The sequence below is a fragment of the Patagioenas fasciata genome, chromosome 1 (assembly GCF_037038585.1).
Source record: "Patagioenas fasciata isolate bPatFas1 chromosome 1, bPatFas1.hap1, whole genome shotgun sequence".
NCBI classification, from domain to species: Eukaryota; Metazoa; Chordata; class Aves; order Columbiformes; family Columbidae; genus Patagioenas; species Patagioenas fasciata.
The window spans coordinates 212943632-212970359 of NC_092520.1; the positions used below are offsets into that span (position 1 = coordinate 212943632).

General features: G+C 40.5%; 1 protein-coding gene across 1 annotated transcript in view; it reads right to left on the minus strand.

The window, feature by feature from the left end:
* CHCHD3 (coiled-coil-helix-coiled-coil-helix domain containing 3) overlaps window positions 1-26728 on the minus strand; it is a 174004-nt gene that overhangs the window by 104680 nt on the left and 42596 nt on the right. The window contains exons 5-6 of the mRNA XM_065829760.2: window positions 23243-23324; window positions 7162-7306 (exon numbers count right to left, since the gene is read on the minus strand). Coding sequence (XP_065685832.2) covers window positions 7162-7306; window positions 23243-23324 — 227 coding nt within the window. The remainder of the gene's footprint in view (window positions 1-7161; window positions 7307-23242; window positions 23325-26728) is intronic.

The window sequence follows — 26728 nt, forward strand, 5'->3', positions numbered from 1 at the left end:
ATTGCTGGAGCAGCAGGCTTTGGAAAGCACTAGATCTTCATCTGGATGCTGAGATAACGCAGTGATTCGTTTTGCTCGTCAAATATCTTTGAGTTTTGCTATGTAAGAATTAAAAAAATATAACACTTTTAAATGCTTTTTGACTATCAAAACACATTCTTAACACTCTCAGAAACACATTTTAAAGAGAATAAATCTTTCCCATATGCACCTTATTTGCCGTCAAAATTTTCTGGTTTTACTACGTTTCTCCTGTCAAACTTTGACATAGAAAAAAAACATTGATCAGTTTCGATTTTTCCAATGCTATTTTTTTGGCCTTTGGGTGGGTTTCGTTTTCATTAATGAAAGAAGATTTCAGTAACAAAGCACACATTTAAAGCCACAAAAAACTCATTAGTCCAAAAACCTCTCCATACATTTAAACACAAATATGTAAAAACTATATAAAAGATTATACTAAAATGGAGAAATTAATATTCTAGTCTTAGACACGCTCATAATATTACACTGCAGTCAATGGGGCAGAGTCCAGTTGAGGCCTGGATCCAGTGCAGGGCCTCAGGGGTCCGTACTGGGGTCGGTATTATTCAATATATTCATCAATGATTTGGATGAGGGAATAGAGTGACTGTCAGCAAGTTTGCTGGTGACACCAAGCTGGGAGGAGTGGCTGACACTGGAAGCTGTGCTGCCATCAGAGACCTGGACAGGCTGGAGAGTTGGGCAGGGAAAAATCTAATGAAATAGAACAAGGGCAAGTGTAGAGCCTTGAATCTGGGCAGGAACAACCCCAGGTTCCAGTGTAAGTTGGGGAATGACCTATTAGAGAGCAGTGTAGGGGAAAGGAACCTGGGGGTCCTGGGGACAGCAGGGTGAGCATGAGCCAGCACTGGGCCCTTGTGGCCAGGAAGCCAATGGTACCTGGGGTACCATTAACAGCAAATGACATATCGCACCGGGATTACAACCTACAGCATAAAAATAATCACCCACAGGTTATTTTAAATTATTTTTGCTGTTTAACTATACCAAGAGGAGGGGAAAATGGTTCGCTCTTGTTAATCAAGTAATCCTAGACATGCAAATAGGTCTTCACCATTTCTTCAAGGCACATTTATTCCTCCAGATTAAGGAAAAAAATTCATGATTTGCAAATAGCTGGTAGGAAATCCCACTGCTGGAAATAAAATGTTCTTGATCTCCATTTGCACAGCAAGAGCTGCTTTTTCATACAGTGGAATTTTACACCATCTATTTAACATCCCAGAAAAGATGAAGTCTTACTTCTGTCCCAACCATCTCCATAGAAATGCCAGAAAGATGGGGAGAGTCAGCGAGACAAGAAAAGTCACATGTATGATATTCTGATTTTTCAAAGAGGAGAAATAACTATTTTGTAACCACTAAAACTGAAGAACAAGAGACAAACCAGCACTGAATTTCATCTCATACCAGGCGGTTTCCAAACTCAAGTTTAATTTTCCAATAGGATCCTTTAGTATCTTTATTGTGGGCAATGGTGAGTTCAGTCGCAACCTTACTGTACTTCTCTAAAAAGCTCCAGTAAGCAATCACGTTCTGCCCGGGGCTATGTAGCTTACCTCAAATTATTTCAGATTCATCTAGAAAGATGCATTTTTTTCTATTAGGATGATGAATGAGCTAAATGAGGTATGTAATAAATACTGTAGGTTTGTAAACAGGCTGCTTTTCTCCCGAGAACTAATGCCTTAACTCATTTAGTAATTCTGCCCCCTGGAATTTGCTGGTGAAGTCAGCCTTAAAATACGGTTAGGACGGGGTTGTTGGGAAAGAGCAGGAAGGGTCACAAAATAATCTGTTTATGGAAAATAGGGGACCTGCTCTTGATGAAATTAATGAATTGGGGACAGGACAAATAAATGTAACGCTGAAGCAAAGGTCATTGTGTGGCGCACGTAGGACCAGCCAAGCAAGGATGACAAGGGAAATATCCAAACGGTTGAGACACAGAGGAGTGAAACACTATTTTAACAATATGTATTCAATGATGGCAATAGGGCAAATTCACTCCTAACAACTCAACGCGCTTCGGCTCTAATATAGCACGGAACGTATTTTGTCTATTGATTTCCGTGCTCAGAAAAGTTAAAAGAAGAATTATACACCTCGTGTGTTTTCGCTAGGAAAAAATATTCAATAATCTGATTACCGCATTCACCTAAGGAACAAAAAGGGCCTTTTAATAGAAGGACACTCCTGTCAAATGGATTTTTGAACATGATTTATCAATAGACCTTCTTGTACAGAAAATAAATTTACAAAGCAAAAAAAGACCTCAGCAACAAGAGACTTCATTCTCTAACAGGTACTTCAAGGCCTGAACAATACACGGGGAAATAGAGATAATTTTATTAGTATGAATACAAATCTCTAATGATAGCAATAATCAAATTTTCATGTTATGGTTACAGCAAATGAACAAAACAATATTTCTGTGCCTCTTCAAAGGGAAATGAGACTTTAATGTCATTGGCAGCTCAATAAAACCATTTTCTAACATACAGGGTCTTAATGACAGTTCATTTCAGTCCCGACAGAGAAGCAAATAAGTTAACCAGAAACTCCAGCTCATTATAAAGAGATGGAAACACAACAGGTCCTCTGCACTTGGGATAACTATTGATTTTTTTCCTCCATATTCTCTACGTCTCACCCCAACTCACATAATAACTCAAGTGATGGAACATCAATACGCTATTTATGGCAAAGCTACCGCATTTAAAGCCACTCAACACAACGCCCAACTCAACTATAAGCAGTTTTTAGATGTGCAAAGATCTCCAATAATAAATAAAGCAAAGGAGGATTAGATTGCTGCCCATGTAATAGAAATATTCTTGGGGTAGTCGGAAGTCTGGGGCCTTCAACCACACTGATATTTGCTAAGGAGGATCCCACCAGTACCAAAGTTCGTTATGGTTGGACTGAAATAGAAGACTTGATTTATTGTGACATCCTCCTTGAAGAAGGATGGGCAGAAAAAACACCATATACATGCTAAGGGTATGGAAGAAATATGTATCACATTGCTACAGACAGTTCTCATGTACAATTTCAAGCATGTGGCTCACAAATACCATGCCTGAATATGGCGTGTAAGTAAAGCTAAAGGTATCAAACCACTAATTGAAGTGGTCATGTCACCAAAAAGTTGTCATTTTCTTTCCCCAGCAACTGGCCTTCCATGCACAGTTCAATCCTCAGCTCCATTACTTCTCTAGTCGAGCTCTAAAGCAGATTGTGGGCACGTCTACATTTGAAAAAGCCTCCAAGATTGATTTATTTCACATTTCCTTCAGTCCAGATCTGCACTGACACAACAGAAAAGGAGGAGAACTGCAGTGCAGAGATGGAAACGGGTAGGAAAAGAGGTAGGGAAACTCTTCAGGAGGAAAGCAACTGTTAACACCCAACATCAATGTACATCTGAGCCTTCGGAATGAGATACTTCACATCACTTGCTAGGCAGGAGAGGGGAAACGATAAGAATACACTCCTCAATGTCAATGACATCTGAAGGTATCACTAAAGGAATCAAGAGCAGCTGGATTGATTTCTGCTGAGTTGGAGCACCGGCAGTTGAACCAACCCTCACATGGACTCCAGGAGGGATTTCTCAGGATATGAGCAGGGTCGGGAAACTCCAGTACAAACCAATTTCTACCTTGGTCGGTACAAACGTCAGAATAATCAGTTTGTAAACCTCTGGGTCTCCCCACAAATTGTTTTTGAAGACTGATTTTCCAGTCCACAGGGAATCAAGGAGCTTACCCCCCAGCTCCCACAGCACATAAATGGCTCAACCATCATTAACTCATTTATCAGCTCCAAATTTATTTCAGAGCTTTATGAACACTGTTAACAAGTGTCATAACCTTTCTCATTCTGCTTAATTGAAAAACCAATATAAAATATTCCTTCCTTCTTCGCCTTACCTCACTGTCCAAGCCCTGCCGACTACGTCTACATTTTGGGTTTTGGGATTTTTTTGTTTGTTTGGGCTTTTTTCTGCTTTGAGAAGGAGAACACTTGAACTTAAAAACAACGAAACCAGTTTTCTGCAGTCCTTGTCACCTAAAAAGCTTTAGCTCATTCAATTGTCCATTTTACCTTCATTTTATTCACTTGTTTCATGTGTATGAAGAGCTCATGATAACTTCTGTGGTGTTAACACACAAGTTTTTCCTTTCTGGAACTATAAGCAGCAGTTGCTATTAAAATTGTGTAAAAATGGGAAATAATACTCCAATTGAACAATATGTCTATTTATTACAACCAAATAAACAACCTTTACAAAGAAAAGAGCACATAAAATTCTTCCTTTCTAACCATTATTTCTTTTCCTGTGCACTAAAAACGAAGCGGTAGCAGAGGAATTACTTGTGTGGATAATGCTATTGACACATCACAGAATCACAGAATGGACTGGGTTGGAAAAGACCTCAGAGATCATCCAGTCCAACCCTTGGTCCAACTCCAGTCCATTGACCAGATCATGGCACTAAGTGCCATGGCCAATCTCAGTTTCAAAACCTCCAGGGCCGGTGAGTCCAGCACCTCCCTGGGCAGCCATTCCAATGCTGACCACTCTCTCTGCACAGAATTGCTTTCTAATCTCCAGCCTCAATTTCCCCTGGCAGAGTTGAAGCCCATGCCCCCTTGTCCTGTTGCTGACTGCCTGGGAGAAGAGCCCAATCCCCCCTGGCTAGAACTGCCCTTCAGGTCGTTCTAGAGAGTGCTGAGCTCACCTCTAAGCCTCCTCTGCTCCAGACTGAACAAGCCCAGCTCCCTCAGCCTCTCCCCATAGGGCTTGTGTTCCAGTCCCTTCCCCAGTCTTGTTGCTCTTCTCTGGACCCGCTCCAGCACTTCAGTCTCTTTCCTGAGCTGAGGGGCCCAGAACTGAACACAATACTCCAGGTGTGGCCTCCCCAATGCAGAGTACAGGGGAAGGATCACTGCCCTTGTCCTGCTGACCACGGACACCATGGGCCTCCTTGGCCACCTGGGCACACTTCTTTCTCAAAGAAAAAAAAAAAAAAAAAAAAAAAAAGGATTTCACAGGCTAAATCCAACCCAGCCTACATGAAATATAAACCTACTGCACAAGTCTACTAGAACATGGAATTACTCATTCCACCTGACAATGGTACACACTGATATATCCCTCTGTGTTCCACATGTTATAAATTCAGCTCGGATACATTAAACAGCCAAAAGAGAAAAACGAAGCCGATGAAATAAAAACCAGCAAGTTGCAAGAAAATAAGGTAGGCCACTTGTAGAAGGACTTGCAGGGCAAGTCAGAATTACTCAACATTTTCATATTTAGACCCATTTTAAGGAAACAAACACGCCAAGCCAACTTGCTACTTTGTCACCTTATGACGCACTTCAAAGAAGGAACAAGTTATAGTGGAAATGTCAAATTTGCAGTAGGAATAGCCAACGTGCACAGTGATTTTCAAAGGTATTTTAAATTTTCAGAAATCAAGACAGTAAGATGATCAAAAATTATATATATGTCGTCTTCCAACTCAACGCGCAACAAAACCACCCACCCTGCGCCACCGCTCCCCATGTTGATCAAGTTCAAAATGAGTTAACGGGGACTGCTAACTTAAACTATCCTAGAGTCAGTAAAAATTCACAATAAAATGGACATAATGGCTAAATAAACCAGATAAATATCCGTAATAAGAAATCTCTCAAGTGTTTGGCTGATGAGAAAGGCAGCGTGTGCTTCTCAGTACAGTAATAAGTGAAAGATGCTAACCCCCCCAGTAATTATGCAAATTAATATTCCCCATTATAAATCTTCAGCTCCTCATTAGGTTGAGGCCACAAATCCCTTCTCTCTCTTGTATAATATTAAGAATCCAAGGGTTTAAGGCTAAAGACAAAGGTTGTACCTTGGTCATCACTGCTCTCCATTTCCCTTTGTTCTCATATTTTAATATAACAAAATAGTCAATATTTGTTTAGCATATTGTAATTTTTCTGCAACACTAACATGACCAGAGAGCTGCAAAAGCATCAGGAGAAGTCTGCAGAAGATATTTATATACAAGTGCGCTTAGTTAAAACTTGTTTGGTTTTAAATTGTGGAAAAAAAATAATGGGTGACAGATATTTAGTTAAACAGTTGAGATAAAGCCATTGCTTACTGAAGTGATTGGTTTACTATGTTACCAACCAATAAATCTTTGAAAGCTTTGATTTGATTTCAGATGCGGAGGGCCAGACAAAATTTATAGGCATGTTGACCCAAGTAATGCCATCTATTTTAATAGGAAGCTCACATAAGTATATTAAGATTTCTTTTCTTCGCAAATACCAATTGGTTTGCTATTTAGATTCAAGTAGTTTAAAAGAAAAAAAGAGGCATATTCATACCTCAGAGAATAACGATTATTGTAATGATGACTGTAATGATAATTGTTAAAAAGAAGAGTCAACAGAAGCTCAATATAGTAAGAAACCACAATATTTAAGTAGTTATAAATCTGCCAGACATTTGAAATAGACTGAAAAATACACTGTCAGTTTGCAGAGGAAAACAGCCGTATTTTACAACTTCCTTGTCAGAAAGTTTTTAGACATCAGCTCTAATGAAATATGATGCTTTGACGCAAAATGTTTCACGAAGCTCGTTCCAATCTAAGTGAGACTTTTACACGCCAGAATAAAACCAACAGAGACTTAAAAACCTTACCTCTTGAATTCTTACTGTTAACCAGAAATTATTGTGGATCTCCTTGACGTATGAACTAATTAATTCCAGGAAAATTTATCTATTCTGTAACTTCATAACATAAGCACATTGATCAAACAGACCAAGACTATCACCCCACTCTTCCACGCTCCAGAAAAATATTGCTTTTAATATTTTCCACATACAAAAGATGACACATTTATAACCTTCAGAAAGGTTAGGTCCTTTCTAATTGTCTCTTCTTCCAACAGGGATATTTAAGAAGCAAAAGGAATTAAAATATGATATTAAGCAGTAACAAGACAACACCTGCTTTCCTCTTCTACCAATAATTTGGAGCAAGTGTAAAGAGCTGGTTGGTTGGAAAATAAATCTGGGAGTTGTAGAAGAGTTGGTGAACTTACAAAGCGCTGGGCCTTCTGGCGCTCCTCCTCGGTGGCGGCTCTCTCGCGGAGAATGGCTCGAGTCAGGTGCTCGTTGGATGAAATCCGCTCTCGCTCCAGGAGCTTCCCGAACTCATCTCGCACATACGCTTGTTCTTGCTTCAGTCTGCAGGAGATGGAGGGAAATTGAGATTGAGGGGCTGTTATCCAGATGTATTTTCAAAGGACAAAGTCACTTTAAAAGCACTTGCTGTAACACATGATTATCAGCTTAAGACACCTAAAAATTTACTTGCTAAAACTTCAAGCTTATTTCAGGTTTAAGTGTCCAAATCAGAATAAGCAAAAGCTATAAACCTTATCACCACTATTTGCTATATGATAGAACAACAACTAATTCAAGAGCTTTATGAATACATACTGATAAGTAAGAAGACCATGAGCCAGCACTGGGCCCTTGTGGCCAGGAAGCCAATGGTACCTGGGGTGGGTTAGAAGGGGGTGGTCAGTAGGTCAGAGAGGTTCTCCTGCCCCTCTGCTCTGCCCTGGGGAGACCACCCCTGGAATATTGTGTCCAGTTGTGGCCCCTCAGCTCCAGAAGGACAGGGAACTGCTGGAGAGAGTCCAGCGCAGGGCAACAAAGATGCTGAAGGGAGTGGAGCATCTCCCGTGTGAGGAAAGGCTGAGGGAGCTGGGGCTCTTTAGTATGGAGAAGAGGAGACTAAGGGGGGAACCTTATTAATGTCTATAAGTATATAAAGGTGAGTGTCAGGAGGATGGAACCAGGCTCTTCTCGGTGGCAAACAATGGTAGGACAAGGGGCAAAGGGTTCAAACTGCAACACAAGAGGTTCCACTTAAATTTGAGAAGGAACTTCTTCCTGGTGAGGGTGGCAGAGCCTGGCCCAGGCTGCCCAGGGAGGTTGTGGAGCTGGGTGTTCCTGCTCCATGGGGGGATTGCACTGGATGAGCTTTCCAGGTCCCTTCCCATCCCCTGACATTCTGGGGTTCTGTGAAGAGTAGAAAAGAGCATCTTGTCCCTCTGTAGACACTTAGCAGGGAGGCTGAATGTAACAGTAGTGGGATTAAGCCATCAAAGGCTTTATCCTGACATTAGGAACCCATTATATAAATACTAGGAAAAGTGAGCTTATTTTTTGCAAGAGAGGTTGAGAGGAGACCTTGTGAAGGTTGGTAATTCCAGAGACAAGAAGACTTCAGAGGGACTGAGCTTGTGTCAGATGCAGAAGCGATTTGCCAAGAATTAGATGTAAATATCTGAGAGTTTGTAATGTGGAAACCTCTTGCAGCCTTTTCCAAATATTGTCTGATTTTCTATAGTTTGTTTGCTAGGTACGACATGCAAATGAGATGTTTTTAGGGGAAAACCACTTGTGGGTAGTAAAATCCAGCAAGAAAGGAGCTTCCCTTGGTCTCTGGCAACGCTTGGTGCCTTCGCTGCTGTATCTCACCAGAAAAGGCTGCTGAGGCTTCTATTTTGACACATTTTGTTGCTTTTTAGACAAAACACGATTTCCACAATGGAAAAGACAAGCAGAGTGTTTTGACTGCGCCATCGATTGTGTGAAGGGTTTGTTCTGTCAATGCTGCCGCAATAATTTGGGGGACCTTGGGAAATCACTTAATGGAACTTAGTCCATGTCTGCATAATCTTTTTCCTAGAGTAATTGAAGATGCTGCTTAATAAACTTTTTATAAAGATTCCCAGTTGGTTGCTGCATTTCCGAGGGTTGTGTCTGAGCACACAAGTAATACATCTTGTAATTGTCTTTTCTTTTTTACCTCCCCATCTCACTTAAATATTTTCCCTGGGGAAGAATGTAATGCACTGTAATGCTGGTACCTTCTACCAAGTGACCCTACTCATTATGATTTGTTCTCCGAAACTCCCTTGGCAACATCTAAATGCACTGAGAATACTTAAGCTTCCTCCCCATCACTCTTTCACAACAATCTATTTGAAAAAAGGGTGTTTCATAGTGTCATTAGCCTTCTGAGTTCCCTAATGCTGACTCTGTGTTCAGTGTCACAACATACATGCAACAGATAAGTTTTATTAGCTAAACAGTTGATATCGATGTATTTTCATGGAAATTAGATTTTCTGTGCTTCTATCAAGCGCTGCAGTGAATATTTCAAATATATTGATGGTTCGTGACATTTAAATGTTGAAAATATTCTAGGACTGGAGCTGCCATTGTTAACTCGGCAACACGTTCAATACTTGTTTTCATCTCATCTTTTCGAATTGCTAGGAAAGGTTTATTATGGGTTTTTGGTCTTTTTGCAGTTTGGTAGATAAAGTATTTAGGTTTATGGTATGTCCAGGGTTAGGTGAATGTGGTCCCGTTGCAGAAAAGGAGGATTTAGCTGGAAATTGGGTGCCTCTGGCTGGTAGGAGAAGGATTTTCCTGGATAAAAATGGTCCTTAAAACCAGATCAAAACCAACCAATGAACAATTAGAGCTTTACAGTATCAGTGTCACAGAATGTCAAGGGTTGGAAGGGACCTGGAAAGCTCATCCAGTGCAATCCCCCCATGGAGCAGGAACACCCAGCTGAGGTTCCACAGGAAGGGGTCCAGGCGGGTTTGAATGTCTGCAGAGAAGGAGACTCCACAACCTCCCTGGGCAGCCTGGGCCAGGCTCTGCCACCCTCACTGAGAAGAAGTTTCTTCTCAAATTTAAGTGGAACCTCTTGCGTTCCAGTTTGAACCCATTACCCCTTGTCCTATCATTGGTTGTCACCGAGAAGACCCTGGCTCCATCCTCCTGACACTCTGCCCTTATATATATTTATAACCATGAATGAGGTCACCCCTCAGTCTCCTCTTCTCCAGCTCCAGAGCCCCAGCTCAGTCAGCCTTACCAGCTCCAGTACTGACCCTTGAGGCACTCTGCTAGATACATCAAGCACTTAAATGATTGGTGAAAGACACTATAATATAGAATTTAAAGATGCCAAAAGCTTTAGGGGTAATAAAGTTAAGTGACTTAATAGTTGAGTGTTTGTTTACTACATAGCAAAAGTATCAGCGTCATGCAAGAACAAATGTTCTTTATAGTGTTAACTAAGTCCTCAAAGATGATGCTGTAGATAAGCAAGGGGTTTTTTGGCTATGATTGTGCTATAAAAGAGTTGAGCATGAAAAACTGAAGCGTTAATCCAAACTTGAGTACATAGAGATTCTTGTTAATGCTTTATGTGTATTTTCAAGCAGCACCATGGCTGGCATTGCGTGCTGTAGTTCTTTACATCAGCTGCTGTAACTAAATGGTCGTACGCTTCTTGAAACAGTAACGCATAATTATTTGGAAGTATTTTATTTAAACTATCAACTGTAGAAAAATGTAGAGCTGGCAGCTTTCTCTGCTGTTTCAGCAGCTTTTTTAAAAACACTTCCTATATAACAGATCGGCGTAGGGCCTAATGTCTCTCATTTAAGCTTTGTGCTTAAATGTGAGAATCATTATATTGAGTCTTTATATTTGTTGTAATTAAAAATGTCATTTTAAGTGGTCTGTTGCAGTGGAGTTCTTGGAGTCGTGGACTGTACTGACAAGCTGTGCTATTTAACTCCTTTTAAAATGCACATGTGCATCTATTTTTTTACTTTTGGCAAGATAATATAATTTATTACTGTAGATTTAGCTGATGTTTGCCTTTATTCCACAGCAGCACACGCTGAACGCCAGCGAAATGAATTTGCTATGTCAAGGAAGAAAACTACTGTAAGTTGATGCAAGCAAATGTTTGAGATCAGCGCCGATCTGCCGTCTGTTTGTTTCATTAAGCTCCTACAAGCCACCCAATTATGCAACTCAAATAAATGAAAATTACTTCAAAATCCTACATCCTTTGTTAAAACTCAGGTGAATTTAGATCAGTTGAGATGGGTAGTTAGGACGTTTTGAAGAATAATGGTTGATGTAAGTGAAGAGGTCTTCAGGAGTTTAACTGGTTATGTGTTGTTCTATAGGTGGGATGTGAAATTCCCGATAACATAAACAAGGATTAGAGTAGATAGGAAAGACTTGAAATTGTTTCTTTATGTGCTGCTATGAGTAAGGCAGTTTTGGATGTTATTGAGGAACATTAAACAAGTACCTTTATGGCCTAAACTGTTTAATATCTGACATTTGGGCATTTAGTTAAGCTAATTGAAATGAAGAGCTTCTCAACTCTTCATGTAGCGGAGAATTGGAAACAGAAAGACGAATTCCAAGAGTTGACAAGACAGAACTGTGAAAACCCCCTGGTGTTTCCAAGCCAAATAATAAGACAATTCCTGAATGGCGCCGGTTGAACAGCTCTCTTGATCCAAAGGTCCACAAGACAGATGGACATAAAGACAGAGAGATCAGCCAAGAGAGGTTTGTGCCAAAAAAAATCAAGGAAAGGAAGCCAAGAAGTCAAAATGAAAATTGCCACAAGTGCAGGTTTTTATTTCCTCGTTTCTGGTGTGTGTTAAACTAAATGGATGTCTGGGGTTTTTTCCTCACCAAAGGAAGAAGTTTTGGGAGAGTACAAAGCAATCCAGACAACTTTGGAACAGTTCAAGTAAAATTAGTGGCAAAAATGTAATAAATCTTCAAGATTTGTTATGGATAGTGAAGGGAATGGGAAGAGACAAAGAGCATAGGGCAACAAAGATGCTGAAGGGAGTGGAGCATCTCCCGTGTGAGGAAAGGCTGAGGGAGCTGGGGCTCTGGAGCTGGAGAAGAGGAGACTGAGGGGGGACCTCATTCATGGTTACAGACATATAAAGGGTGAGTGTCAGGAGGACAGAGCCAGGCTCTTCTTGGTGACAACCAATGGTAGGACAAGGGGCAATGGGTTCAAACTGGAACACAAGAGGTTCCACTTAAATTTGAGAAGGAACTTCTTCCTGGTGAGGGTGTCAGAGCCTGGCCCAGGCTGCCCAGGGAGGCTGTGGAGTCTCCTTCTCTGCAGACATTCAAACCCGCCTGGACACCTTCCTGTGGAACCTCAGCTGGGTGTTCCTGCTCCATGGGGGGATTGCACTGGATGAGCTTTCCAGGTCCCTTCCAACCCCTGACATTCTAGGATTCTGTCTTCACAGCAGAAACTGTTAATCAGGTTTTTTTGCTTAGTTTGACACCAGCAAGTTGGTTAATGGATTCTGACAGACTCACAGAACATCCCAAACTGTTTTGTACAATGCAGTTTAGGCCACAATGTAATATTAATGAATGAATAATGTTTCAGAGTGCCAAGTTTCAATATTTAATGAGATGACAAGGCATCTGAAAGAGATGCAAGAGATATCAGGAAAACAACTTGAACCTGAACCGAAGCCTGAGAAGTGTGAAATAGATATTTCTCCTACTCCATTTCTAGTAACAGATTCTTCACCTGGCTGCGAAGTCACATAAACCATGTAAAGTTCAGCTACCTGTGCAAAAGATGGTTAAGGACTGAGATATACACACAAATTACCTGAAAGGTAACATCTTCTCCACAGAAGTCTCAGAATGACAACACTAAGTTATTCTACATTCATTTCTTAGCATTATTTAAACATTTAAAACAATTCTTTTGTATTCACAGAACTCTTTGCATACTACAGGTGAAGGGGGCCATTCCTAACATTAGTAGCAACCACTTCATCTAAGATTCTATGCCAAAATTCCACTATTAAGCCCTATATTTCAGATCATGAACACAGTAAGAGAAAATATCCTTCTCCTAAATCATGAAGTCGTGGTGTAAAAAGGACAAATCTTGCTGAACGTATATTCTGTTCAAGTGGTTTTTGATACATCAGCATAGTGAACATCTCAGTCATTAAGTACATCAGGACTAGGAAAATAGGAAAACAGAAGGTAAATCAAAAGTCCAAGGCTTCAAAAATATGGGTATATTAAAGAAACACTTAGGTCAAAGCCAGCATTGCAATCGTTTCATGAGTGTTTAGTGTCAAACTGTTCACAGGTGACTACACAGTTACAAATTATAGAGCACAACCTAAATTCTTGGACAAATTCACTACAAGTGACCAAGAGGTCTCATGATGACGGTACACACGGGAAAAGAGCAAATATACCAGTAACAGGTGTAGTCACAGAATCACCACAATATAATGAAAATAAATATGAACAATATGACAAATCTTGATGATTTTTGGCCCTTCCACCTCAGACTGCATACACCAAGTGAGGTTTTCCTACAGGTTTCTACTATATTATATATAATTACTGTTACTTATGCTTGCCATTCATATTATTAACTTCAACAGGAACTCTACTGCTGTATTCCCATATCCACTTCCTCCTCAAAGTAACCTGTTTCTCCCTAATGTTGGCCATACACATACATAAATCAGTGCTTGGCTTGTTATAACTACTACCGAAAATCAACTGATAGCGACTCTGAAATTGATGCCTAAGCAAGCAAGTGAACTTCTCCCATATGTTAACTCCTCCATCCAACATGTGTCATCACACACTTGTCTTTGGTCAGGCCCATATTATTAGAAAGTTCCATTAGTTTTGGACACGTTCACAATAACAAGGAGAGCAAAGTATCAAGTGCTTTGCTTTACTGTCTTTAGGCTTAGGGATGTTATCCAGTCCAATAAAACACTGAAACAAATACAAATCATCTTCATTAAGAGTATGTTCCACATCACCCTACTTCACCATTTCTTCCCATTCTCTGTTACCCCTTATTTCAAGTGTGACATTGCCCAAATCACGCATAAGAATTAGCCCAGTAATTCCATTCCGTTCAACACGTTCATCTGTTTCCATTTTCCAGCTGCCTCCCAGCCTCAGTATAACACCCATCAATTGGAAAATCCACACTAATGGACACATGATTTCACGCGCCAGTCCTTGATCAACAGATCAAAGACACTCACTTCAAAACTCAATTATATACAGCTCTTCAATTTATCAACAATATGTCCACAGAGAACTTAATACACATTGCAATATGGACACTGACTCTTGTGAGTATGAGGGCTGCTCATACCCTATGGAAAATGGTTGTGTTGTCTTTAAGATACTTGAATTATAGGGTATTTTAGGGGAGGGTTGTGGGGTATTTTGGGGAAGGTTGGTTGAGAGGACTTGGTAATTATACTTCATAAATATATGCATATCGATCAGCATTCTATAGAGACAGAAGAACCAATTTCTCCCTTTCTGCCAGAGGCAAGCAGAGACTCCACGTCAGAATAGTAAAACTGATTTACATAATTTATAGATGTATTTAGCTAAGACTCTTCCTCAATATCCACACAACTCCATTTGAAATTACTTTCAAATTTAATATCACTCCTCTCGGGATCCGCAAAGGCAGCCTTGAACCTACGACAACGTTAATTACCTGTTAAAACAAAGTGACAGTCAAAAATAATAGTAATAAAAGAACACTGCGTTTCTCTGCTATGTCTACTTATTTGCTACTTCTCAAAATGAAAGAGCTCAGTGGTTTGAAAGCAAAGGTTTGTTTAAAATGGCCAGGAGGGAATAATTCCCCTCCTCTCTATTTAAATCCAAGCCTACAAAGCAGTATTATTTTTGTTGATGCTCTCTCCAAATAAACTCAATGGCTTCAAGTCATTTCCCCATCTCTGCTAGAAATAAACTTAGCAAGAGGAAGCTTGGTATACAACTTGTCAGTTGAGATGGCAAGCTTGAAAATCCAAGTGAAAAATAATCCCTCGAAAAGTGGTGTTTATAAGAGCAGGAGTGAATTATAGCATCGCTTACTCCAACTTCCGCTTCCCATCGCCACGATTTATCTCCAGATATACCAAGAACTAGACATAATTGTATTAATGGAGAACCAGACCAGTGACAAACGTCTTGGAGAATAACTCTACCATTGCCAAATACTGTTTGTTCTTTGAAAACAATAAGGCAAGTAGAACAGGTTTCTAAAACAACTTGACATTTCCAAACCCTCAACCTCACAAGCAGCGCAGCTGCAACTATTTTAACATTTCCTTGGCATTTTGCAGGAAACTCATGTGCTGAAGTTTTATGGCTTTAAATTCAGAAGGTGACTTACGCTTCCCTAACAGGATTATCTTCCCAACAGCTGGCTCTCCAAAAAGGTACCAGATACAACCACTCACCTGAGCCCACAACTTGTTTTATAGGTAAATCTGGGCTCAATCTCATGATGTCTTCACAGTTAATCTTGGCTTCTTCCCTTGCCTGCAAAGGAAGAGTCCTGGCCAAGCCTCACCCTCCCCGTTCCCTCTCGTCCCATGTTATCCCATCATCTGCTAGGCCTCACTAATGCTATGGCTGCTGAAGAACAACATCACTCCATCATCTGCTGGTTGTGAGATCAGATGAGTGAAACTTCTGCTGTGAGAGGAAAACAAAATGTTTTATTGATAAGGGAGAATAGGACAAACTCAAGCTCTGGAAGTGACACCAAAACTTGCCACTTTATCCATGCACGTTCCCAGCCCTGAAGCTGAAGTGACCTTCTAGATGCTCAAATGAAATATGGTTGACTTGATTTTTATAAAATCACTTATACACCCCAAAATTGAATGTTTTCTTCCGGTAAACATCCCTCATCTTCACCCAGCATTATCTGATTTTACACTCTAAAATAGCCAGCTCTGCAATCTTACCCAACTACTCTTTAAAGTCCTCTCTTAATCAACTCTACATCTTCAGATATGGAACAAGAATCCCACACACACGTGTCACATTCAGAAATAGGCCCTTTTTAAATGTCACATTAGCCTCTCTTTCCAGTTCACATGCAATTCATCACTTATCTTCCACTGGATGACTTATCTTCCCAAGTCCTGTTTAGCAGTATAAAATACCCAAGTTTTACTCTCTCAAATCAATAGCCAGGTCTTTCTCCTGATACACTGAATGTCACGCTAGAAAAAGGTTAAGCTTCCCAGCAGATGGAGAAGACAAATGACACTGTATGAACACATAGAAACAAAGAATTATCCATAGGCTACACAAATGTGACAGTACTGACAGAGCTTTACTTCAAAAGTAGACCTTTTCACACTAGATTTAAGTTTATTTCTCTCAACTGTGTTTTCAAACAGCACTTGAATCCCTCTCCGCAATACTTATTGGTCAGAGAAGAGACAAGAAGAGGAGACAATCTTTGGTGCAAGCCCATTGTATCAATTCTCACATTGCTAAATGGGATTATCAATTGGGAAATACCTTTAGCTGGGTCTGAGTTGGGTTTTCTTTTGGGTTTTTTTAAACAGTATGGTAAGTCATGCCACACAATAGTCAACTCTTATTCTTCACCTGTCAGAAATCAAAGTAATTATAATCACTTGGAAATGATCATCACTTTTACTGCTTCATGGAGGTATTTCCAGCTTTCAATCCTACTGTCATTAGGAGAAATGATATAATTGTCCTGACTGTTTTCAAACTTGATCTAAATACTGTTCAAGAGGTGCCTGTGGCAGAACATGACATTACAACCCTTTAGAAACACAGTATGGTTGTATCTCACATGAGAAGAATAACGCAAGAAAAAGCCAGTCTCCCAATTTACCATGGTTAATTACCATGTTAGTTACCATGGTTAATTACCTGGGAAAATATCAACATTGCTCAAGAAAATCAACCTACTTCAAAAAAGGTTTCCCTACATTTAGCATATGAGCCACATAGACTGAAGATACATAAACATGCTCTTCATAAATTTACCTCACTGAAAATTGTACGTAAATCAATCATTTTAAATTTTCCTTATGTTCTCCAGACCTATGCCGGTAAACTAGAATAAACATGTTATTAAAACAACAATCAATATTAAGCTTTAAAATACACAGCAGTACACAAAGGTCGAGCCCCAGTATTGATTTTAAAGTAACATATTTGGAGTGTAGTTTCCCAAAGGGTTCTCCTCTAATATGGTTCTTTATTCTTCTTTACATTCTTGCTGGTCAATTTGTTGTTCTCTGCTGCAAAAACTGTCTATGCCAAGAAGTTTACTAAGAGCTTGCCATATGCACAATATACTGCTGAGACACAACAAAACAAGGTCGGGGGGAAGCACTCGGATGCATCCGAGTATCAATTAAAGCATAAAGTGAATTGCACTTATATAGAGACCCTTCCTCAAGCACAAAAACATAAGAAAAAACCCCATAAAGCTAATGGCTGCAATCTAACAACCTACCACTGAGAGCCACCTTCGTGCATCATAGTGTACATATTTTTAAAAGCTAATTTAGAGTTTAGAAATCTTTCCTAACAGATGAGAATGTTCAGAAATACAGAGGTTGCAATAAGTTATTCTGCTAATGACAGATAAAATGTCACACCATATGGAGCCCAGCAAGCTGAGTAGAACAGATTCCAGCGACTCATTACCAGAGCATGTTGGAAAAATCTATTATCTGTATTACTCAAATGCATTTTTCAAGACAAGAGTCACCACGGTCATTATAGGAGACTAGAGAGTCAAAACATAACGAAAACTAAGAGTTACCAAAAGCCACGGGAGTATTACAGAGTTGTTTGAGGTGGATGGGACCTTCAAATGTCACCCAGTGCCACCCCTGCCACGAGCAGGGACATCTTCACCAGCTCAGGTTGAAGAGGTTGAGGTGGGGTTGAAGTTGAGTTAAGGAGGTTGAAGAGGTTGAGGTTGAGTTAAAGTGGTTGAGGTTGGGTTTGTAGAGTCTTCGAATGGTTTGGGTTGGAAAGGACCTTCAAAGCTCATCCAGTGCCACCCCTGCCATGAGCAGGAACATCTTCAGCAGCTCAGGTTGCTCAGAGCCCCGTCCAGCCTGGCCTGGGATGTCTCCAGGGATGGTTCATCCACCACCTCTCTGGCCAACCTGGGCCAGGCTCTCCCCACCCTCCTTGTAAAACACCTCTTACTCAGGCCCAATCTAAGCCTGACCTCTCTGTTTAAAACTGTTGTCCTTCCTTCTGTTGCTACAGGCTTGTCTTACTTAAAAGCCCCCTTTATATATTAAAGACCCCAAAAAGGTCTCCCCAGAGCCTTCTCTTCTCCAGGCTGAACAGCTCAACTCTCTCAGCCTTTCTTCACAGATGTTCCAGCTCTCTGACCATTTTCAGGGGCTCCTCTGGATCTGCTCTAACAGATCCATGCCTTTGTTTTCTTCATTGGCTCTTCGGTGACCATACCAGAAAAATCAGCAGAAGCCAAAACAGGGAAGGGAAAAAGTGGTATCACTAGAAGGTCCAGAAAGCTGGACAAAGAATGAGACTGGAAAAGAAAATGCTGGCTTGTAGCAATAGTATGAGAGTTAGGAGACACTGCAGGCAGTTCTTAGGAACATCATTTAGAGGTGGACTTGACAGTGGTTGGTCAATGGCTGGACTCAATCTTAAAGGTCTTCTCCAACCAAAACAACTCTGATTCTATGATGTGCTTCCAAGTATTTCTATAGGAACAGCTATTTCAGACTCATCACCAACAAAACCATTAAAATAAGACTTCAACAGCTGTGACAAGGTAACAGAATGATCTCCATTTGGAAGACTCTGCTTCAGGTGGGAAACAAACCAGCTAAAGGATTCAGAAGTTTGCTATGTTGCATTATTCCATGTCACAGCAAGTACCTGGTTTCATAAACATCTATGACAACTTGGTGAAAAGAGAAACTAGGTCAACAATCATCATTTACTACCTGTCACTACTGTCAAACTCACCTTCTTGAGCCTATTGTCTCAGTGTTCTAGTCTCCTCTTACTGAGCTGCGCAACAGTAGCTTTGGCACATGTGTCACAAGGGGCAAAAAAGCCTGCTCCTTCAGCAGGTCTGAGAACATAAAGAAGTCCTTCAACAATAACAGCATTATTACTATATTATTACTATACCACCGATAGCATTTCCTAGATAAAAGTTAAATTCTTCAGGTAGTCAGGCCTCATTCTGGTTATTTCCCTATCCAAAGGTCTGATATTGGTGCTGAGAGAACCAAAGTCATGGTTCTGCATGTTGCTGTTCAGACACCATCACACTTCAGTCCAACAGGCCTGGGACAGCCCCAGCGCATTTCTTCATTACATCCCTCCACGAAACCCACATTACACTTATTTTTGTTGTGCAATTGTTTCCTTCTGTTCTAAGTTTCAATGTCGGTATAGCTGGTAACCCAGGTTTTATCCTGTTTTCCAATATTACATCCATGTGTTTGTGTGTTTATTATAAACAACTAAAACGGATAGTAAAGTTCACATGTTATATTACTGTCACGGAGCCACCCCAAGGTTAGTTTAAGGGACAACAGGGTCCAAAACAACTTTTATTAATAGGGTTTTAGCACTCCAAAGTGACATGAATACAGGTTCGGATACCAGTTGAAGAAAATTAAGGGGCAGCAACTAATACAACAGGTGGTCCACAGAGTGCATGCACATGGCTTCACCAAAACAACGCCGGAGCCGTCCCTGAGCCTGGGAGGAGTCCACACTTGCCTGAACACGGTGTGGGATTATTTTTAAGAAATACATGTACTCCTGTTGAGCATGGAAAGCATACACTTGCGATTCTGCAAGGGAAAATTTATACACTCACAATCCTGCGAAGAGAAATAGACATGCAAATATTGGAGAATACACAGAATATTACACATGCTTACGTGGAAGCACGGGAGGAAAATACATTCATGGTTATGCGAGGAAGTAATTTATATACGTGCTCATATTGAGCATGGAAAGCAGGTGTGCAATGTGCACGGGAAGTATAAATACACGTGCAAATGTGCATGAAAAATAAATACACTCGCAATCCTGCGAGGGTTAATTTTACTCACACCCGTGGCAGCAAGGCAAGCGGAGTCTCCATTCCCAGGTTAGGGGGAAGTGGCTCCTTGCAGCAGCAGCTCAGCTCATAACTCCAAGAGCACCGCGCAAGGGGTGAAGCCTCAATGAGAATCCCGTTTTTTGTAGCCTGATCAGATCCGACTGCAGGCATTCCAGAAGCTTCTGTGCACCCCCACACTGGCTGTGGGGTGCCCCTCAAGCTTCCAAACATCCCCTACAATGGCCATGGGTGCCCAGCAACTCCTTGGTGCCTCTGTGCTCCCTTCTCTCTCTTAAAGGCCCTGGCCAGGGGGCTCTGGGGTCAAACAAAAGCAGCTGTTAGACTCAAGCAACAGAGAGAGAGGGAGATGTGTCTATGCCTTCCATAACAAACTAAGGGAGAGGTAGAGAAGGGGGTTTGTATTCTGCCACAATTACCTAGAACATAGTGCAGAAGACAAACTATTTGATCTGACCAATGTCAATCTACCTCTGAAGTCCATACTTGCTTGAAAACTGAAATCCAGTAATGATGAAGAACTCAACCAGCTCCACCAGGGCAGGAACATCCAGCAGATGGGCAGAGGAGCTTGTAGAAAATACATATATATTTTTTTTTCAGCTCTAAGTATAGAGCATCTAACTTCTGCTGATGTTCTTTTTTCTCCTCAGTCATCAACACATCAGACAAAGAGCCCAGAGGCTACAAAACCAGGCAAAACCAGGGATCATGGGTACACTGTACATCACTTACGAGGGCAGAAGCTCTTACAACACACCAAGCTCAACCCCACGAGCTAATTAAGCTTGTGCCCTCCTTTGGCCAGAGCTCAGGATGCCAACAAACCTGCACGATGTGTTCAGGATATTGAAGCTCTGGCCCTGGCCAGCTCCAGCAATGGATGCCCTGATGCCACAAGGGCCTGTGTGCAACATGGCTGCATGCGTGGGCAAACAGAGACAACTCGCAGTGGCTGAGGGACCTGGGGCTGTTTAGCCTGGAGAAAAAGAGGTTGAGGGGAGACCTCCTCCCTCTCTACAACTACCTGAAAGGGAAGTAGCACAGAGGGTGCTGCTCTCTTCTCCCCAGGAACAAGCACCAAGAGCGGAGGAAATGGCCTCAAGTTGCACCAGGGGAGGTTGAGGTTGGATGTGGGGAACAATTTTGTTCCCCAAAGGGCTGTGGGGCATTGGAACAGGCTGCCCAGGGCAGTGCTGGAGTCACCATCCCTGGAGGGGTTCAAAAGGAGTTTAGACAAGGTTCTTAGCGACATCAAAAAGAATATTGCACAAACATTTTTCTCATGCCCATGCACTGTAGAGATTGTTTTCTCAACTAGTTGGCCTCCTTTCCCAAGTAGGAAGCGATAGAACAAGAGGAAAGGGCCTCAAGTTGTACCAAGGAGGTTTACACGGGATATTACAAAAAATAATGGATATTAGTAAAAAATTATTCCTGGAAAGAGTTGTGGGGCATGGGAACAGGCTGCCCAGGGCAGTGCTGGAGTCACCATCCCTGCAGGGCTTTAAAAGGAGTTTAGACAAGGTTCTTTGGGACATGGTTTAGTGCCAGACTTGGGTTATGGTTGGACTCAATGATCCTGAGGGTCTGTTATAACCAACATGATTCTACGATTCTAATAAAACAGGAAGGGTAGGTGTGCTGAACCTGAGTGACAAATCTGGTTCTAAAGCCATCGGAGCAGCATTCACCTTGTTCTCAGAAGAAAACTACGTGGAGAACGGTTCCACAGTTGCTCAGCGCTCGGATGTTTTTAAAACACAAACCAGCATTAGGCCCATGAAGACCTGAAGTAACAGCTCACGAAACATCTACATCTTTTCAAGTTGTTTCATCCAATATGACAAGAGCTTCTACAAGACACTTAATGTATTTTTTATACTGTGTAGAAAGCACAAATAGAAATCTTGCCTAAAAATATAAATCACAACTAGAACAAGACCAACTTTGCTAATAAATCTTGATATTTGTCATTTTATTCTTTAATATTTCTGCCTTAATTTATTTCTATAGTTAAACATTTCAAAACCACAGATTCTTCAACCTAACTGCCACATGGAGATTTTACACAAGCCTTTTAATATGGAACATCTTTCCCAACAATTTGTAGCCAAATAAAGGGAAGGCTGCCAGCATTGTTCCCTATAAAATAACAAATCAGGTATATGACAAGTCAAGCTGCTCCCTGCCTTCACAGACCAACGCACAACCCATGGAAACTGAAGTTTGGAATACGAAATTAAGGAAAGCTACCGAAAAACGGCAAATAACAAAACACTGAGCTTACAACCCAAACACTTCTATATTGTAATCACATTTCGCTGAACTCTTCAGTCAACGTTAAGCTCCAATGTAATGCAAGTTTTTCTGTCAAGACAGTTCAAAAGAAGAGATTTCACTGTAACATATTGATTTCCTTTACTGCTGATATAAAAAAACCAGCCTGATTTGTTTTCTGGGCCATTTATATAGTCCTATCTAATTTTATACTCCATCAGCCTAACTCAATTAAATAATAATATCATGATGTGTAGGAAACAACTGATACATATGCAGTTTAAGTAGTACTAATTACATTCTAATTTTTTTAAATCCATCATAATGAGCCTTTCTTCCCATTCTCCGAAAGGAGGATAAGGTGTGGGTTAAAATCTCTATTCAGTGTGTCTTATTGTCTATTTAAGGTAATCACTGAAAGGAAGCGCAAATTAACACAAATTCACCAAGTTTACCACTTGATTTTCCATTCCAACAGGAATTTTTTAATTGCTAATAATCCCATAATATTAAACATGGAAGAGTGTTTTAAAAGAGCTGAACCCAAATCTGTCACTCTGTAGGATTCTACCCCGGCCTTCACCGTAACTACAATCTCTGGAAACATCTGTATAAATAATATTCCCATATACAGAAAGCATATCAACAGTTTTCTACTAGGAAATTGTTTTAAAACAGTACTTTGTATCCTCAAAGCACTATGCTGTACTATTAAAGCAGCTCAAAATGTAGCAGCAGCTCATAGAATATCTAGAATTCACGGGAATGTTAAGAGTTGCCATTTCTACTGCTGTTCAAATTCACCTTTTGATCAAACGGAGGGGTTATGAGCAACCCCGGCTGCAGTTAAATGGTTGTTTTTAACGTGAGTTTAATAACAGAACTTGCTATATCACCTTAAATTCTTACCTACCATTTTGTCTTGGGGCACAGAATTTACCTGTTTATAGAGAGTAGATAAATAACAGTAATAAAAGCATGAGATGCATGTTTGCTTTGAATATTCCTATTGACAAACCAACCTTCTCTTCTGAGCTTCAGAGTCCCTCCTGGCCCGTTCTAACGCCAGTTCTTCAGCTATTCTTTTCTTCAGTTCTTCATCAACTACAATTAAAAGAAAATTAAGCCAAATGTTAACACACCATACTCCTCATGACAGAAACACCTGCATCAAACAGTGCTCTACTTGCTTTTTTCCTATATAGTAATTGGAATGCTTTCTTCTGGTTTAACCACCTTTCAAATTTTAGTATACGATGCTAAAAGTTTTTCTTAAATCGCTCATTGACCAACTTTTCAATTAGTACAATTAGTCTATGCTAAATACATTTTTCCTAAGAAAAACGCCTTTCCACAGTAAAATTAGGGAGGTGGGGAATGAAACATGACCGAGACCTAAATAGTGAAGCCATAAAATGATGGGGTTTATTCATATGGAACCAAGGGAAACATCTCCCTGTAAAATGAATGGGGTATTTCCAAACACATTTGACCCAACAAAGCATTTACAACACCCTACATTATCCATACTACTTGTTTTTATTGTTAGGAAATTATAGTTTCTATTGTTAGCATAAGATTTTGCCTCAAATTCTTCAAACTTTGTTAAAACGAGCAGACATAGACACCAAATTTTCTTCATTTAGATTATGTTAAAAGAAGCAGTTGAAAGTCTAAGGATTGAAAATATCAGAGAAGCAACTTCAAGTCTATGAACAAACTTTGCCTCACAAAGGTGGAAAAGTGAGGGAGCCGCTAATCCTACAAACTCCAGAGACATCTACGAGATTAACAAAATCCATTCGGGGAGGTTTGGAAACACAGACATCGCTCCATTCCCAAGCTCCTCCGCTGATCCCCATCAATATTAACTATCTATAAGTGACCCTGTTCTTCTGAAAAACATGACTCCGGGAGCTCAGGAGTTGGCTGTTACCTCCTTTAATAGGAGTTGTGCCAATAAAATGTGTTTCAATAGACTTCCAGAAGAAGCCATGCTAAAAAAGGTTGTTTCAAGCCAAAAAACCCACCACACACAATAAGAGACCAACCCAACTTGGAACATACAAAGCATCTCCAATCTCTCTCCAAATACAACTTGACACATACATAGCAGAAACTAAAATGCAAATAAAAAATATCCAGAGTAAGATTTTCCACTTGGGAAAATGTAGGAGCTTGGTAACCAAAAGTTATAATGACTTCAGTGGAACAGCTGTTGACTTTGCATTAAATGTTGATTTGTAACAGTCAATGTGCATGTTTTCCTAAAGGAAGAGAAAACAACTATAAAGCTCAGGTGTAGAAAGATATTAAAATCACATCGTGACATCCAAGATTATTTCAATATGAATCTTAATTTATACCTTTACTCCAAACAGGCAGGTCTAAATACCTGCACTAGCTGAGCTGTACCTCTATAACACTGCATTGTTCCAGTACATACATACTGATAACTCCCTTATAGATAAGAAGTATCTGGCTCAAATTTCACTCCGTGCAACCATAGAGCTGAGAGACACATAGGGCTTAGAGGTGAGCTCAGCACTCTCTAGAACGACCTGAAGGGCAGTTCTAGCCAGGGGGGATTGGGCTCTTCTCCCAGGCAGTCAGCAATAGGACAAGGGGGCATGGGCTTCAACTCTGCCAGGGGAAATTGAGGCTGGAGATTAGAAAGCAATTCTGTGCAGAGAGAGTGGTCAGCATTGGAATGGCTGCCCAGGGAGGTGCTGGACTCACCGGCCCTGGAGGTTTGTAAACTGAGATTGGACACGGTACTTAGTGCCATGATCTGGTCAATGGACTGGAGCTGGACCAAGGGTTGGACTGGATGATCTCTGAGGGCTTTTCCAACACAGCTGATTCTGTGATTCAATAATCTCACTCCAAAATTCTTATCACAGCAGAAGTTAAACTCCAGAAGGCGATACAACCTCCTTTGTCTACCCTCAGGTAACCAAACCACTTGCTTAAGTAGCTAAAAAACCAGAAAACTACATTTTCAGGCAACATAAGACAAAGTGATTGTGAGATAAATGCAAACAAATTTAAACAAATAGAGATACTAAAAAAAGCCAGTGACAAATAGTCAAGTATCTCAGTGGCCACATCCCCAGGAGTTGCCTTTATCTGCAAATATTTATCCAACAACAACCCATGTTCTCGTTATAGTTAATAGTGTCCAGTGCACAATTCTTCTCATCCTCAAGCAGACTTAAAATAGTGACTTAAATGAATGAACAAAGCAGCTTCATCAACTTTATGGGAGTCTTGGCCAACTAATTGAGTTATGAGCATCTTAAGGCCAGCAGAATGAATCTATCTCCATCCCACCAGATGCAGTAAACACTAGGATGACAGAACCAAGTCGGGGAAAAGTAGGGGGACACTTGTGAATGGCAAATAAGACCCCATCCTAAAATCACAGTAATTTCTGAATTTTCACATCTATTAATATGAATCTTGTAACAAACGACTACCACAAACCCAGGATGAAAAAGCAGAACTATGAGACTATGTGACTATTGACACCGCTCCACTGTTTGCTTCTCCAAGGCTATGCAAGGATCCTCTCTTTGCCCTTTTAATACCGGACCTAAGAACACACAAAATGTGGCATAAGTGTGTTGTTGACCAGCATCTACATCTCGAAATTTATTGTTCTGCTGGGCAAAAATGAGTACAAGAACTCCAGCAGACCGTAGAACGTTATTTTTAAGTCATAATGAGAAAAGATTCAGGCAGCAGCCAATAAAGACATTTGACCTTAACAATCAATTAGGTTACCCATCGATCAGCCAAATACTAATAGGGAATAAAAGTGCAGCTATAGATCATTCATTAGAATTATTGTAAGATGTAATTGGGTAGCTCCCAAATGGGAATTTTATGATGTTTTGGTAAAAAATAGCATTTCTACAAGGAGGAGGGGTTTGTTCTAAAGGGAGAAGCATTTATAAAGAGAAAAGGTCATTTACTATTATAAAGAAAATCAGAAAAAAGGAGCTGTTTCTAAATAGAAGCAGAAACACCTTTAATGGCAATCTCTGCTTAGATTATAGGGCATGAAAACCACACAGTTGTCTATTAAAATATTACAAAATATCACAAACTGGTGGGTGCAAGACTGATTAAATAAATATAATTAGGAGACGAAAAGTATACAACAGCTGCCAAAAATTCCGCAGCCATTCCTACCACCTTCCCAGCTTAGTATTTTAAGTTCTAAAATCGGTGTCAGCTTTATAATAAGCTCATCCTAGAGCAAATTCGGAATATTTTCAGGCAAGTACGTTCAGGAAGGTCAGACTTAACCCAGTGCTTTCTTTTTCTCCTACAGGAGCATAATATGACTGCAGCTCCATTTCCCAACCCTGAATGCGCTAATGCAGAGTTCACATCTCAAGACATTTTAGGTAGATGGTCAGTAATAGGAACTACTCTCAAAAAGCCAAAGTGCTATAGCCAGAACTAACTTTTCTGTGTCCTATTGGCATGTGAAGGGTGGG